Genomic DNA, 17,755 nt, shown 5'->3' with positions numbered 1-17,755 from the left:
GCAGGGCTGGTCTCTGTTTATAAGGCATCCCTTTTGCTTTTATTTATTTAACTTACTGAACCCAAATTACCAAAGGCACGGTTGCCACAATCTGCCTCTCTTGGTTTTTATGAAAGTAATGTAAGGAGTAGCATTTCATCGATGAAAATTGGGACATACAAGCATGATGAAAACACACAGGCTATGGCTGGATCTACACTGCCACATAATCCAGATTATCAAATCAGATAATCCAGATTATATGTCTTGAACTGGATTATATGAGTCCACACTACCATGTAATCCAGTTAAAAATTGATTACAGTAGAGTTTCACTTATCCAACATAAACGGGCCGGCAGAACGTTGGATAAGCGACTATGTTGGATAATAAGGAGGGATTAAGGAAAGGCCTATTAAACATCAAATTAGGTTATGATTTTACAAATTAAGCACCCAAACATCATGTTAGACAACAAATTTGACAGGAAAAGTAGTTCAATACGCAGTCATGTTATGTTGTAATTACTGTATTTACAAATTTAGCACCAAAATAACATGATATAATAATAATAATAATAATAATAATAATAATAATAATAATAATAATAAGTTTATTTATATCCCGCCTCCATCTCCCCCGAAGGGGACTCGGGGCGGCTTACAGCAAAATCGGATACAAAACAATACAAAATAAAATATGAAACATCAGAGAACAAAACCAGTAATAATATATACACAGTAACCGGGAAAAAACAAAAACAAAAACAAAAAAAAACACAACATGGTATTAAAACATCGAATTAAAAACAGTGAGGTTGCAATAGTGGATATATTGAAAACATTGACTACAAAAATGCGTTGGATAATCCAGAACATTGGATAAGCGAGTGTTGGATAAGTGAGACTGTATTGTGTCTATATATATATATATATATATATATATATATATACAGTAGAGTCTCACTTATCCAACATAAACGGGCCGGCAGAAAGTTGGATAAGCGAATATGTTGGATAATAAGGAGGCATTAAGGAAAAGCCTATTAAACATCAAATTAGGTTAAGATTTTACAAATTAAGCACCCAAACATCATGTTAGACAACAAATTTGACAGGAAAAGTAGTTCAATACGCAGTAATGTTATGTTGTAATTACTGTATTTACGAATTTAGCACCAAAATATCACGATATATTGAAAACATTGACTATCCATTGCGTTGGATAACCCAGAACGTTGGATAAGCGAGTGTTGGATAAGTGAGACTGTACTCTGTGTGTGTGTGTGTGTGTGTGTGTGTATATATATATATATATTGTTTGCTGTGTTATACTGTGTCTTTGTGTCAATAATAATAATAATAATGATTGGAAAAGACCCCTTGGGCCATTGAGTCCAACCCCCTTCTACCTTTGTCCACCAAAAGCACTGCCAAAGCACCCCTAAAAAATTAATTATTAATTAAATAATAATTAAAATACCGTTATAAACAAGCAGAAATTAACAAGATATCAGGGTAATGCTGAGACTGGAAAAAAAATGTTTAATTGGACTGAGAATTGATGTTTTCCTGTTGGGAAATCCGGTTCTTTCCTGACTGCAGGAGCTCTGTAAAGATCATGAGATGTGACAGATATCACAAAGCACGTGTTATTGGGAATCTAATCAAAGGGAAAGATAAGAGGATCAGTGTGGTGTCATTCCAATAATCCAATCTCTGAATCAGCAAAGCAAAATGTAAACCAATTCTAAGCCCTGTCTTGTGTGAGTGCTCACAATCGGGAGCCGAAAACCAGAGATTACAAGTGTTATCGTTGCCATTGTTTGGATGAATTGTCATCCCAACGTTGCTGAAAAGCATGGCTCACCTATACGTGATCTTATATGAACCTTGGCTAAATGTAATCCTTTCTTCCCCCAAACAATTTAAATCTAATTATTTTACAAATCTGTAGTTTGGAAGAAGGGACAGGAGGAATTTAGTAGTGGTGTGCTTTTGTATGGAATTGCTGTTTGTTTTGTGTAGTTTCATTTTTGTCTGGCTTACAAAAAAATTTGAAAATTTCAGGCACACATCAGCTGTCATGGGGAAGCAGACTTCTCTCAGACTCAGCTTAGGGTCCCAGAGTAACTATTGTTATTAATATTAATATTAATACCCATTAGTACACATTAGCCATCATGGGAAAGCAGACCTCTCTCAGACTCAGCTTAGGGTTCCAGAGTAACTATTGTTATTAATATTAATATTCATACCCATTGGCACACATCAGCTGTCATGGGGAAGCAGACTTCTCTCAGACTCAGCTTAGGGTCCCAGAGTAACTATTGTTATTAATATTAATATTAATACCCATTAGTACACATTAGCCATCATGGGAAAGCAGACCTCTCTCAGACTCAGCTTAGGGTTCCAGAGTAACTATTGTTATTAATATTAATATTCATACCCATTGGCACACATCAGCTGTCATGGGGAAGCAGACTTCTCTCAGACTCAGCTTAGGGTTCCAGAGTAACTATTGTTATTAATATTAATATTCATACCCATTGGCACACATCAGCTGTCATGGGGAAGCAGACCTCTCTTAGACTCAGCTTAGGGTCCCAGAGTAACTATTTTTATTAATATTAATAGTCATACCCATTGGTACACATCAGCTGTCATGGGGAAGCAGACCTCTCTCAGACTCAGCTTAGGGTCCCAGAGTAACTATTTTTATTAATATTAATATTCATACCCATTGGTACACATCAGCTGTCATGGGGAAGCAGACCTCTCTCAGACTCAGCTTAGGGTTCCAGAGTAACTATTGTTATTAATATTAATATTCATACCCATTGGTACACATCAGCTGTCATGGGGAAGCAGACCTCTCTTAGACTCAGCTTAGGGTCCCAGAGTAACTATTTTTATTAATATTAATAGTCATACCCATTGGTACACATCAGCTGTCATGGGGAAGCAGACCTCTCTCAGACTCAGCTTAGGGTCCCAGAGTAACTATTGTTATTAATATTAATATTCATACCCATTGGTACACATCAGCTGTCATGGGGAAGCAGACCTCTCTTAGACTCAGCTTAGGGTCCCAGAGTAACTATTTTTATTAATATTAATAGTCATACCCATTGGTACACATCAGCTGTCATGGGGAAGCAGACCTCTCTCAGACTCAGCTTAGGGTCCCAGAGTAACTATTGTTATTAATATTAATATTCATACCCATTGGTACACATCAGCTGTCATGGGGAAGCAGACCTCTCTTAGACTCAGCTTAGGGTCCCAGAGTAACTATTTTTATTAATATTAATAGTCATACCCATTGGTACACATCAGCTGTCATGGGGAAGCAGACCTCTCTCAGACTCAGCTTAGGGTTCCAGAGTAACTATTGTTATTAATATTAATATTCATACCCATTGGCACACATCAGCTGTCATGGGGAAGCAGACCTCTCTTAGACTCAGCTTAGGGTCCCAGAGTAACTATTTTTATTAATATTAATAGTCATACCCATTGGTACACATCAGCTGTCATGGGGAAGCAGACCTCTCTCAGACTCAGCTTAGGGTCCCAGAGTAACTATTTTTATTAATATTAATAGTCATACCCATTGGCACACATCAGCTGTCATGGGGAAGCAGACCTCTCTTAGATTCAGCTTAGGGTCCCAGAGTAACTATTTTTATTAATATTAATATTCATACCCATTGGTACACATCAGCTGTCATGGGGAAGCAGACCTCTCTCAGACTCAGCGTAGGGTCCCAGAGTAACTATTTTTATTAATATTAATATTCATACCCATTGGTATACATCAGCTGTCATGGGGAAGCAGATTTCTCTCAGACTCAGCTTAGGGTCCCAGAGTAACTATCATTATTTATATTAATATTCATACCCATTGGTACACATCAGCTGTCATGGGGAAGCAGACCTCTCTCAGACTCAGCTTAGGGTCCCAGAGTAACTATCGTTATTTATATTATTATTATTAACACCCATTGGTACACATCAGCTGTAACGGGAAAGTAGTCCTCTGTCAGTACCTGTTTATTGTTACGCGGCCCGAAACGAAAATGAAAGCAAGCACGATGACTGTGCGGATTTCATTTTCGTGTTGCCTCTCGTTTCCTACGAAAATGTTGTCATTCGTTTTGTGTAGACCAGGGGTCCTCAAACTTTTAAAGCAGAGGGCCGGTCCACAATCCTTCAGACTGTTGAGGGGCCGAATTATCATTTGAAGAAAAAAAAAAATGAACAAATTCTAATGCACACTGCATATGTCTTATTTGTAGTGCAAAAACAACAACAACAACAAATAACAATAACAACAACGAAAGAAAAATACAATATTTAAAAATAAAAACAATTTTAACCAACTCAAACCGATCAGGATTTCAATGGGAAGTGTGGACCTGCTTCTGGCCAACAAGACAGTCAAGTTAATTAGGATTGTTGTTGTTGTGTGCCTTCAAGTCATTTCAGATTTTGGGCGAGCCTAAGTCAAAAATTTATTTATTTATTTACTACATTTATATCCTGTCCTTCTCACCTCGAAGGGGACTCAGAGTGGCTTACAATTTATATCTATATACAATAGATATAATAGAACATTATATATTACTATATTGAATTATACCACTATATTGTAATATTATTAGTAATATTACATGTAATATATAAATATATAATTAATATTATTATATGGTATTATTATTAGTATTACATTGTATTACATTATCATATTTCTATCAATATTATATGTATACTAGCTTTGCCCGGCCACGCGTTGCTGTGGCTTGTGGGAATCCTTTGTTGGCCAGGTGGAATAGCAGTGAATAGCCTTGCAGTCTCAAAGCCTGGCCGTTTTCTAGAGTAGCTGGAGCTTTTTGTTGTATGAACGTAGAGGCATGGATGAGGGGTTGTGCTGCCAAGTTTAGTGTTTCTGGGATGTGTAGTTTTGTTGTTTTGTCCTAGGCCGAAATTTCATTACCCTTTTATATATAGAGATACAACTAGCTGTGCCCGGCCACGCGTTGCTGTGGCGAAGTCTGGTGGTATGGGAAATAAAGTATTGAGGAATTGTTGATAGTTAAGGTAAAGGGTAAAGGTCTTTCCCTGACATTAAGTCCATTATAAATGGGTTATAGAGCTGTGTGGAAGGGCCTTGAGTCTACACTGCCATATAATCCAGTTAAAATCAGATAATCTGTATCTTATAGGCAGTGTGGAAGAGGCCCAAGTGAGGCCTAACTCTGCCTGTCCCCTGGCTGCAATTGGATAAAAACAATTATTCCTCTCCCTCTAATTAGGACTTTATTTTTCTTTTCTTTTTGTTGTATGAACGTAGAGGCATGGATGAGGGGTTGTGCTGCCAAGTTTAGTGTTTCTGGGATGTATAGTTTTGTTGTTTTGTCCTAGGCCGAAATTTCATTACCCTTTTATATATATAGATATATTATATTATTAAAACTGATATAAAAATAATAATAAATATTAGTTTGGGAACCCCTGGTGTAGACGAACAGTCGAAACGAAACGATAATACGAAGGAAATGATGGAAAAACTTTCACGCACATCTCTAGAATTTAGCATTGCAATGCCTTCTGACTGTCTCAGTTTGACAGAAACAGTCCCAATGAATCCCCAGTCATCTCCTCCTCCTCCCGCTTTCTCCCTTACTCCTCAGTTTACTACCATTGCCACAAAATGGGTCTGTTTGCACTCAATTAACTCAGCCGTGGAGAGAGGACAGGATCTTGCCAACTGGCTCAGCCAGAAGCAAACCGTGGCAGCCTCTCGTGGCTTATGGTGTTCTTATACTCGAGTATAAGTCGACCCGAATATAACCGGAGGCACCTAATTTTACCACAAAAGAACTGGGAAAACACTGACTCCAGTATAAGCTGAGGGTGGTAAATTTCAGAAATAAAAGTAGATATCAATAAAATTACATTACCGTATATACTCGAATATAAGCCGACCCGAATATAAGCCAAGGCACCTAATTTTACCACAAAAGAACTGGGAAAACATTGACTCCAGTATAAGCCGAGGGCGGTAAATTTCAGAAATAAAAGTAGATACCAATAAAATTACATTACCGTATATACTCGAATATAAGCCAACCCGAATATAAGCCGAGGGACCTCGTTTTACCACAAAAAAACTGGGAAAACATTGACTTCAGTATAAGCTGAGGGTAGTAAATTTCAGAAATAAAAGTAGATATCAATAAAATTACATTACCGTATATACTCGAATATAAGCCGACCCAAATATAAGCCGAGGCACCTAATTTTACCACAAAAAAAACTGAGAAAGCATCGACTCCAGTATAAGCTGAGGGTGGTAAATTTCAGAAATAAAAGTAGATACCAATAAAATTACATTACCGTATATACTCGAATATAAGCCGAGGCACCTAATTTTACCACAAAAAAACTGAGAAAGCATCGACTCCAGTATAAGCTGAGGGTGGTAAATTTCAGAAATAAAAGTAGATACCAATAAAATTACATTACCGTATATACTCGAATATAAGCCGACCCGAATATAAGCCGAGGGACCTCGTTTTACCACAAAAAAACTGGGAAAACATTGACTTCAGTATAAGCTGAGGGTGGTAAATTTCAGAAATAAAAATAGATACCAATAAAATTACATTAATTGAGGCATCAGTAGGTTAAATGTTTTTAAATGTTTACACAAAGCTCAAATTTAAGATAAGACTGTCCAACTCTGATCAAATCATTATTCTCATCTTCTTCAATGTAAATGTGCTTATGTATCTTTTTAATAATAATAGAGTAAAACAATACATGTAATAATAATAATAATAAATACAGGAAAATAATACATGTAATAATAAATAGAGTAAAATAATAAATGCAATAATAATAATAATAATAATAATAATAATAAGATCAGAGTGAAATAATATATTAATAATAATAAAACTAGAGTAAAATAAATATAATACTGTAGTAGCAACAATAATAGAGAAAAATAATAAATGTAATAATACCAACAATAATAGAGAAAAATAATAAATGTACCATATATTCTCGAGTATAAGCTGACCCAAATATAAGCCAACCAGGTCCCTCACCCGAGTATAAGCCGAGGGAAGCTTTTTCAGTCTTTAAAAAAGGGCTGGAAAACTAGGCTTATACTCAAGTATATACAGTAATTAAGAAAGGATGCATTGCTCATCGGTCTGAACTTTTTCACCCTGGTATTGCCTCTCCCCTCCCTGTTTCTGGGAGGCATTTGAAGTGGTTTCTCCTTACCTTTAATTGCTCAGCTTTATGAACATCATTGAGCTGTTTGCATCATACAGTTTGCCTCCAGCCTTGAATTAAGACATTCATACAGAGGGGAAAGTTACTTCAATAAATATGTATTCCGGGATTATGAATCCAGGGTCATGGCTGGAGAAAATGAACCATCAAATACAAGATTTGTTTTGAGGCACCAAAAGAATATTTATTGATACTACTGCTAAATGAGGAGCCCCGGTGGCGAAGTGCGTTAAAGCACTGAGCTGCTGAACTTGCAGACCAAAAGGTCCCAGGTTCAAAAATCCTGGGAGCGGAGTGAGCACCCGCTGTTAGCTCCAGCTTCTGCCAACCTAGCAGTTCGAAAATATGCCAATGTGAGTAGATCAATAGGTACGGCTCCAGCGGGAAGGTAACGGCGTTCCATGCAGTCATGCCGATAGCCACATGACCTTGGAGGTGTCTACGGACAACGCCGGCTCTCCGGCTTAGAAATGGAGATGAGCACCAACCCCCAGAGTCAGATAGTAATAATAATAACAATAATTTTTATTCTTATACCCCGCCCCATCTCCCCGAAGGGACTCGGAGCGGCTTACATGGGGTCAAGCCCGAACAGAACAATCAAAACAAGACAATAAAACCAATGAAACTAATAATCAGACAATAAAAGCAAGTCATACAAGATAAAATGTTAAAATCATGGATTAGGTTCAAAGAATCTAGGCCAAAGTGCTAAAAGTGCAAATAAATCATGTCATCAAGGGAAGGAGATATGACTGGACTTAACCTTTACCTTTACTACTACTAAATGTTGTTGTTGTTGTTGTTGTAAAGGTAAACATTTCCCGACGTTAAGTCCAGTCATGTCTGACTCTGGGGGTTGGTGCTCATCTCCATTTCTAAGCCAAAGAGCCAGCGTTGTCCGTAGACACCTTCAAGGTCATGTGGCCACTGACATGACTGCATGGAGCACCGTTATCTTCCTTCCAGAGCGGTACCTATTGATCTACTCACATTTGCATGTTTTCGAACTGCTAGGTTGGCAGAAGCTGGAGCTAACAGCAGGTGCTCACTCTGCTCCCGGGATTTGAACCTGGGACCCCCTTCTTGCTTAGTTTCTGCATATACCTCACAACCTCTGAGGATGCTTGCCATAGATGTGGGCGAAATGTCAGGAGAGAAAACATACAACCACCCTGTGATCGCGGCCATGAAAGCCTTTGACAACACAATAATAATAATACATCACACAGTCAGTCCTAAACACTTGGGAAGCGTTCAACTTGTGATTTTGTGATATGAAATCCAGCATATATCTCTCGTTTGCTGTGTCATATACTCTTTGTGTCAATAATAATATAGTAGAGTCTCACTTATCCAACATTCTGGATTATCCAACACATTTTTGTAGTCAATGTTTTCAATACATTGTGATATTTTGGTGCTAAATTTGTAAATACAGTAATTACAACATAGCATTACTGCGTATTGAACTACTTTTTCTGCCAAATTTGTTGTCTAACATGATGTTTTGGTGCTTAATTTGTACAATCATAACCAGATTTGATGTTTAATAGGCTTTTCCTTAATCCCTCCTTATTATCCAAGATATTCACTTATCCGAGGTGCTGCCAGCCCGTTTAGCTTGGATAAGTGAGACTCTACTGTAATAATAATAATAATAATAATAATAATAATAATAATAATAATAATATATTTCTTATAACCCACCTCCATCTCCCTGAAGGGGCTCAGGGCGGCTCACATGGGGACAAGCCCTAAAAACATCAGTTTGAGGTACAATTAAAGCACAATAGTAAAGGTAAAGGTTTCCCCTGACGTTAAGTCCAGTCATGACCGACTCTGGGGGTTGGTGCTCATCTCCATTTCTAAGCCCAAGAGCCAGCGTTGTCCATTGACACCTCCAAGGTCATGTGGCCATTGGCATGACTGCATGGAGCGCCCTTACCTTCCTGCCGGAGCGGTACCTATTGATCTACTCACATTGGCATGTTTTCGAACTGCTAGGTTGGCAGGAGCTGGAGCTAACAGCAGGTGCTCACTCCGCTCCCCAGATTTGAACCTGGGACCTTTCGGTCTGCAAGTTCAGCAGCTCAGCGCTTTAACACACTTCGCCACCGGAGGCTCCATGGAGATGAAGCTATTCAATGCTAATTTAAGTGATTAACTACAACATCCACACTGGCCTCCAACTGACAAGAGTTCTTCTCTCACCCTGGACTTTCCACAGATATATATAAACCTTCCTTGCTTAGTTTCTCCATACCTCACAACCTCTGAGGATGCCTGCCATAGATGTGGGCGAAACGTCAGGAGAGAATACTTCTGGAACATGGCCATACAGCCTGGGAAACATACAACAACCCTGTGATTAACTACAACATTCACACTGGCCTCCAACTCTCTTCTCTCACCCTGGACTTTCCACAGATATATATAAACTTTTCTTGCTTAGTTTCTCCATACCTCACAACCAGGGCCGTAGCCAGAAAAAAATTTCGGGAGGGGTTTTGAAAATTTTGGAGGGGGGGTGTTGAACCCCTAGCCCCCCCCCCCCCCAAACCTGTCAATATCTGCTTGAGGGACTCTTAATGTTTTGCGTCTCATAGACTTAGCATGGGGATTTGGTTAACCAGTTAAAATTCATGAGTAAACCAGGTTTTTTTTATAACCTGAAAAATTTCGGGAGGGGTTTGAACCCCTAACCCCCCCCCCCCTCGCTACAGGCCTGCTCACAACCACACCTGCTACCGTGTTTCCCTAAAAATAAGACAGTGTCTTATATTAATTTTTGCTCCCAAAGATGCGCTAGGTCTTATTTTCAGGGGATGTCTTATTTTTCCATGAAGAAGAATTCACATTTATAGTTGAACAAAAAATGAACATTTATTATATACTGTACAGTACTTGTCATCACAAACCAGAATAACCAGACAAACTGTGAATCCTATCAAGAATTTCTTGTTACTACCATTATTTCAATATACAACAATCTATGGCAGGGGTCCTCAAACCTTTAAAGCAGAGGGCCGGTCCACAATCCTTCAGACTGTTGAGGGGCCGAATTATCATTTGAAAAAAAAAATACGAACAAATTCCTATGCATATTGCACATGTCTTATTTGTAGTGCAAAACAACAACAATGAAAGAACAATACAATATTTAAAAATGAAAACAATCTTAACCAACATAAACCTATCAGGATTTCAATGGAATGTATGGGCCTGCTACTGGCCAATAAGATAGTCAAGTTAATTAGGATTGTTGTTTGTTGTTGTTGTGTGCCGTCAAGTCATTTCAGAAATTGAGTGAGCCTAAGTCTAAAATTAATGATTTATTTACTTACTACATTTATTTACTACATTTATATCCCACCCTTCTTACCCTGAAGGGGACTCAGAGCAGCTATATGTACATACAATCTATATATATAAAAGAGTGATGGCATCACGGCAGCGGACAAAACAACAAAAGTAAACACCCCACAACTTCGAAAATTGACAGCATAACCCCTTATCCATGCCTCTAGGTTGATACAACAAAAAGAAAAGAAAAATGAAGTCCTAATTAGAGGGAGAGGAATAATTGTTTTTATCCAATTGCTGCCAGTTAGAAGGCTAAGCTCTGCTCACTTGGTCTCCTAGCAACCCACTCAGCCCAGGGGACCCTTTACCTTAACTACCACCAATTCCTCAGTACTTTATTTCCCATACCACCACACTTCGCCACAGCAACGCGTGGCCGGGCACAGCTAGTATATTATATTATTAGCATAGCACAATATTAGCATTATATATTACTATATTGAACTATACCACTATATTGTAATACTATATGTAATATATAACATATAATTAATATTATTATATGGTATTATTATTAGTATTATATTGTATAACATTATGATATTTTTATCAATATTAGATGTATATACAATATATTATATAATTAAAACTGATATAAAAATGTATTATAAAACTGAGGGTGGGGGCCAGGTAAATGTCCTTGGAGGGCCGCATTTGGCCCCCGGGCCTTAGTTTGGGCACCCCTGATCTATGGTATGTATATTTACCAATCCTGCATGCGCTGGTGTTCTGTTTGGTGGGCATGCTTCCAAACAAAAACTTTACTAGGTTTTACTTTCGGGGGAGGCCTTATATTTAGCAATTCAGCAAAACCTCTGCTAGGTCTTATTTTCTGGGGATGTCTTATTTTCGGGGAAACAGGGTAGGTGGGCAGAAGCTGGAGCTAACAGTGGGCGCTCACCCCCGCTCCTCGGATTTGAACCTGGGACCTTTCGGTCCGCAAGTTCAGCAGCTCAGCGCTTTAACACACTGAACCACCCCTGATTTAAAACAACTTAAAATGAAACACAACGATAAACGTGGAACTATCCCAGTTGCATGGACGGGGCCAATCTTGCCAAGCTTTCTTGGGGAGCTTGGGGGGAGTTGTTGTGCCTGGAATTTGCCCCGGGCTTTGGGGGCGAGGCTTGGCGTCTCTCTCTCTCTCTCTCTCTCTCCGGGAGGAGGCGGAGTCCTCCCTCCTTCTTCTTTCCCTCCTTCCTTCCCTCCTTCCTTCTTTCTTTCTCCTCGCTGGCTGGGCGCTCTGCCGGTGCCTCTGCTCCGCGCTCCTTCCTTCCTGCGCCATGCGCGGCTGCTGGGAGCTCGCGCTGCCCTTGCTCCTGCTCCCGGCCCTCGCCTCGGCCTCTCCCGGGGGCTCCCGCGCCGTCTACACCAACCACTGGGCCGTGCGAGTGTCGGGGGGCGCCGCGGAGGCGGAGCGCCTGGCCGCCCACTACGGATACCTCAACCTCGGGCAGGTGAGGCGCAGGTGGGCTCTTCGCCGGGGAAAAGGTCCTCTCCGAAGGGCTCTTCTCCTTTCTCCGGGTCTCGGTGGGGCTGGGGATCCCAGGAGGAGCAGCATTCCTCCCGCAAAACACCCTCAAAGGTGTCCTTTGGCCGCCTTTTCGGGGGTTGTTGTGAGTTTCCTGGCCAGGTTCCAGAAGCATCTTTAAAGACCAGTTCCCCGCATAAAAGGCGCGTTGGGTCGGGGACTCAAAAGCATCGCCCGCACGAGCCTCGGGAAACCTCCAAAAGGCACTGTGTCGTCCAAGGCTTTCATGGCTGGAATCACAGGGTTGTTGTGAGTGTTTTTTCCGGGCTGTCTGGCCACGTTCCCGAAGCATTCTCTCCTGACGTTTCGCCCACATCTGTGGCAGGCATCCTGAGATGTTGTGAGGTAGAAACAGTATACTTTTAGAAGACTGTAGCAATCGACAGAGAGTTGTTGTATGTTTTTTCCGGGCTGTCTGGCTACGTTCCCGAAGCATTCTCTCCTGACGTTTCGCCCACATCTGTGGCAGGCATCCTCAGAAGTTGTGAGGTAGAAACAGTATACTTTTCGAAGACTGTAGCAATAGACAGAGAGTTGTTGTATGTTTTTTCCGGGCTGTCTGGCCATGTCCCAGAAGCATTCTCTCCTGACGTTTCGCCCACATCTGTGGCAGGCATCCTCAGAGGTTGTGAGGTAGAAACAGTATACTTTTAGAAGACTGTAGCAATAGACAGAGAGTTGTTGTATGTTTTTTCCGGGCTGTCTGGCCACGTTCCAGAAGCATTCTCTCCTGACGTTTCGCCCACATCTGTGGCAGGCATCCTCAGAAGTTGTGAGGTAGAAACAGTATACTTTTAGAAGACTGTAGCAATAGACAGAGAGTTGTTGTATGTTTTTTCCGGGCTGTCTGGCCATGTCCCAGACCTAGCACATCTTCGGGAGCAAAAATTAATATAAGACACTGTCTTATTCTAGGGGAAACAGGGTAGGTCTTATTTTCAGGGGATGTCTTATTTTTCCACAAAGACGAATTCACATTTATGGTTGAATTTTTAAAAATGACAATTTATTATCTACTGTACAGTAGTTGTCCTCACAAAACAGCATAACCAAGCTGTGAATCCTTTCAGGAATTTCTATATTATATTTTATTGCTATACTGTTTTAAAATTACTGTTTTAAATTTCTGTTTGTATGTGAATTTATGTTGTTGTTTTGCTTGTCCCTGTGTAAGCTGCCCTGAGTCCCTTCTGGGAGATGGAGGTGGGATACAAGAATAAAGTTATTATTATATTATTATTATTATTTCTTGTTACTACCTTTATTTCCAGGTACAACAATCTATGGTATGTACATTTACCGATCCTGCATGCTTCCAAACAAAAACTTGACTAGGTCTTACTTTCAAGGGAGGCCTTATATTTAGAAATTCAGCAAAACCTCTACTAGGTCTTATTTTCTGGGGATGTCTTATTTTCAGGGAAACAGGGTAGCTGTGGAAAGTCCAGGGTGGGGTCCATTTCTAAGCTGAACAGCCGGCATTGTGCATAGACACCTCCTAGGTCACAAGGCTGGCATGACCGCATAGAGTGCCGTTACCTTCCCACCTATTGATCTACTCTCATTTGAGTTTTCTTTTTTTTCCTTTTTTAAAAATAATTTTATTTATGTGTTTTTCCAAAAGAGTACAATGAAAGTGGGGAAACATTGTGGTTTATAGTAAAGTAAGAAAAGAGAAAGAAGAGGGGAAAAAAGTGCTAGAAGATTTGATGACTTCCTTCTTTATCTATATTGGATATACAGCAGAGTCTCACTTATCCTACGTAAACGGGCCGGCAGAATGTTGGATAAGTGAATATGTTGGATAATAAGGAGGGATTAAGGAAAAGCCTATTAAACATCAAATTAGGTTATGATTTTACAAATTAAGCACCAAAACATCATGTTATACAACAAATTTGATAGAAAAAGTAGTTCAATACGCAGTAATGCTATGTAGTAATTACCGTATTTACGAATTTAGCACCAAAATATCTCGATGTATTGAAAACATTGACTACAAAAATGCGTTGGATAATCCAGAACGTTGGATAAGTGAATGTTGGATAAGTGAGACTCTATTGTAGTTCAATACGCAGTAATGCTATTTAGTAATTACAGTAGAGTCTCACTTATCCAACACAAACGGGCCGGCAGAACGTTGGATAAGTGAATATGTTGGATAATAAGGAGGGATTAAGGAAAAGCCTATTAAACATCAAATTAGGCTATGATTTTACAAATTAAGCACCAAAACATCATGTTAAACAACAAATTTGATAGAAAAAGTAGTTCAATACGCAGTAATGCTATGTAGTAATTACTGTATTTACGAATTTAGTACCAAAATATCACAATGTATTGAAAACATTGACTACAAAAATGCGTTGGATAATCTAGAACGTTGGATAAGTGAGACTCTACTGTAGTTCAATACGCAGTAATGCTATTTAGTAATTACTGTATTTACAAATTTAGCACCAAAATATCACAATGTATTGAAAACATTGACTACAAAAATGTGTTGGATAATCCAGAACGTTGGATAAGTGAGACTCTACTGTATATATAAATAATCACAATCTGCCAACTGCAAAAGGCCACCCTACTGGAATCTGCACGCATCATCTGAAAATACATCACACAGTCCTAGACACTTGGGAAGTGTTCGACTTGTGATTTTGTGATACGAAATCCAGCATATCTATCTTATTTGCTGTGTCATAATAAAATAATACAGTAATAATAATAATATAAAGACAAAGCATGAGGAATAAACTATAGACAAAGCATGAGGAAGAACGGACCTGATTTTATGTTTGAAATGTATCTTTTTAATTCCTAATGTATTTTAATAGTTTTAACTGTTTTATGTGTTGTTTTATATTGGTTTGTATGGGCATCTAATGGTTGCCACTGTTGTAAGCCGCCCTGAGTCCCTTTGGGTGAGAAGGGTGGGATATAAATGTGAGAAATAAAATAAATAATAATAATAATAATAATAATAATAATAATAATAATAATAATAATAACTTTATTTTTATAGCCTGCCTCTATCTCCCCAGGAGCCCCAGTGGCGAAGTGAGTTACAGCGCTGAGCTGCTGAACTTACAGACCGAAAGGTCCCAGGTTCAAATCTCGGGCGCTCCATGCAGTCATGCCCATGGCCACATGACCTTGGAGGTGTCTACGGACAATGCCGGCTCTTCGGCTTAGAAATGGAGATGAGCAACAACCCCCAGAGTCAGACACGACTGGACTTAACATCAGGGGAAACCTTACATGGGCAGCTTACATGGGGCCAAGCCCGAATAAAAACAATCGCAATATAAAACACAACAATAGACAAGAGACATGCACAATTATAAAAATTTAAACATTACCCAATGTTGTCGAAGGCTTTCATGGCCGGAATCACAGGGTTGTTGTGAGTTTTCCGGGCTGTCTGGCCAGGTTCCCGAAGCATTCTCTCCTGACGTTTCGCCCACATCTGTGGCAGGCATCCTCAGAGGTTATGAGGTCTGTTGGAAACTAGGCGAGTAGGGTTTATATGACTTATCCAACACTTTGGATTATCCAGCACATTTTTGTAGTCAATGTTTTTAATACATCGTGATATTTTGTTGCTAAATTCATAAATATAGTGATGGCTACATAGTATTACTGTGTACTAAACGACTTTTTCTGTCAAATTTGTTGTATAACACGTTTTGGTGCTTAATTTGTAAAATCATAACCTAATTTGATGTTTAATAGGCTTTTCCTTAATCCCGCCTTATTATCCAACGTATTCGCTTATCCAACGTTCTGCCAGCCGATTTATGTTGGATAAGCGAGACTCTACTGTATCTGTGGAAGGTCCAGGATGGGAGAAAGAACTCTTGTCTGTTGGAATCCAGGGTGAATGTTGTAATTAAACACCTTGATTAGCATTAATGGCCTTGCCAGATTCATGTCCTGGCTTCTTCCTGCCTGGGGGAATCCTTTGTTGGGAGATGTTAGCTGCCCTTGATTGATTCCTCTGGAATTCCCCCATTTTCAGAGTGTTGTTCCTTATTTACTGTTCTGATTTTAGAGCTTTTGAAATACTGGGAGCCAGATTTTGTTCATTTTGATGCTTTCCTACTTTCTGTTGAAATTGTTCACATGTTTGTAGATTTCAATGGCTTCTCTCTGTCCTCTGACATGATAATTGTGAGAGTCCAGCATTTCTGTGTTCTCAAATCATATACTATGACCAGGTTGGTCAAATGTGAGTAGATCAATAGGTGGGAAGGTAACGGCCTTCCATGCGGCCATGCCGGCCACGTGACCTAGGAGGTGTCTATGGACAACGCTGGCTCTCTGGCGAGATTACAGATTGTGGCCAACAATGGACTCCCCTACATATGAAGCAGCCAGGCTTTGAAGCTGCGAGGGAATTCAGTTGTATTTAAGTTGGGTAACAATGGACTCTCCTAGGTATGAATCAGCCAGTGTTTGAAGCTGCAAGGCTATTCAATTGTATTCAAGTTGGGTAACAATGGACTCCCCTAGGTATGAATCAGCCAGCGTTTGAAGCTGCAAGGCTATTCAATTGTATTCAAGTTGGGTAACAATGGACTCTCCTAGGTATGAATCAGCCAGCGTTTGAAGCTGCAAGGCTATTCAATTGTATTCAAGTTGGGTAACAATGGACTCCCCTAGGTATGAATCAGCCAGTGTTTGAAGCTGCAAGGCTATTCAATTGTATTCAAGTTGGGTAACAATGGACTCCCCTAGGTATGAATCAGCCAGTGTTTGAAGCTGCAAGGCTATTCAATTGTATTCAAGTTGGGTAACAATGGACTCCCCTAGATATGAAGCAGCCAGGCTTTGAAGCTGCAAGTCTATTCAATGATATTCAAGTTGGGTAACAATGGATTCCCCTAGGTATGAAGCAGCCAGGCTTTGAAGCTGCAAGGCTATTCAGTGATATTCAAGTTGGGTAACAATGGATTCCCCTAGGTATGAAGCAGCCAGGCTTTGAAGCTGCAAGGCTATTCAGTGATATTCAAGTTGGGTAACAATGGACTCTCCTAGGTATGAATCAGCCAGTGTTTGAAGCTGCAAGGCTATTCAATTGTATTCAAGTTGGGTAACAATGGATTCCCCTAGGTATGAAGCAGCCAGGCTTTGAAGCTGCAAGGCTATTCAGTGGTATTCAAGTTGGGTAACAATGGGATTTTTCTGGCCTTTTCTTTCTTTCTTTCTTTCTTTCTTTCTTTCTTTTGATGGTCACTCCTTGGAAAGTGATGAGTATTGTGTCCAAATTTGGTGGGATTGGCCCAGTGGTTTTGTTGTTTACTCAGTCCTAATTATACACATTACATTACATTACATTACATTATATATATATATATATACACACACACACACACACACACACACACACACACAGTAGAGTCTCACTTATCCAACACTCGATTATCCAACATTCTGGATTATCCAACGCATTTTTGTAGTCAATGTTTTCAATATATCGTGATATTTTGGTGCTAAATTCATAAATACAGCAATTACTACATAGCATTACTGCGTATTGAACTACTTTTTCTGTCAAATTTGT

At 39.6% G+C, this 17,755-nt stretch overlaps 1 protein-coding gene across 1 annotated transcript in view; it reads left to right on the top strand.

Annotated features, from left to right (window-relative positions):
* The first annotated feature begins 11,858 nt into the window (after window positions 1-11,858).
* Window positions 11,859-17,755, top strand: part of pcsk6 (proprotein convertase subtilisin/kexin type 6) — a 330,770-nt gene continuing 324,873 nt past the window's right edge. Inside the window, 1 exon segment of the mRNA XM_062963634.1 lies at window positions 11,859-12,115. Coding sequence (XP_062819704.1) covers window positions 11,942-12,115 — 174 coding nt within the window. The 5' untranslated portion in view covers window positions 11,859-11,941.

This window comes from Anolis carolinensis, unplaced genomic scaffold, assembly GCF_035594765.1.
Source record: "Anolis carolinensis isolate JA03-04 unplaced genomic scaffold, rAnoCar3.1.pri scaffold_11, whole genome shotgun sequence".
In the NCBI taxonomy this organism is placed as follows: domain Eukaryota; kingdom Metazoa; phylum Chordata; class Lepidosauria; order Squamata; family Dactyloidae; genus Anolis; species Anolis carolinensis.
Note: the sequence above shows the minus strand (reverse complement) of the source record. Positions and strands in the feature narration are given on the sequence as shown.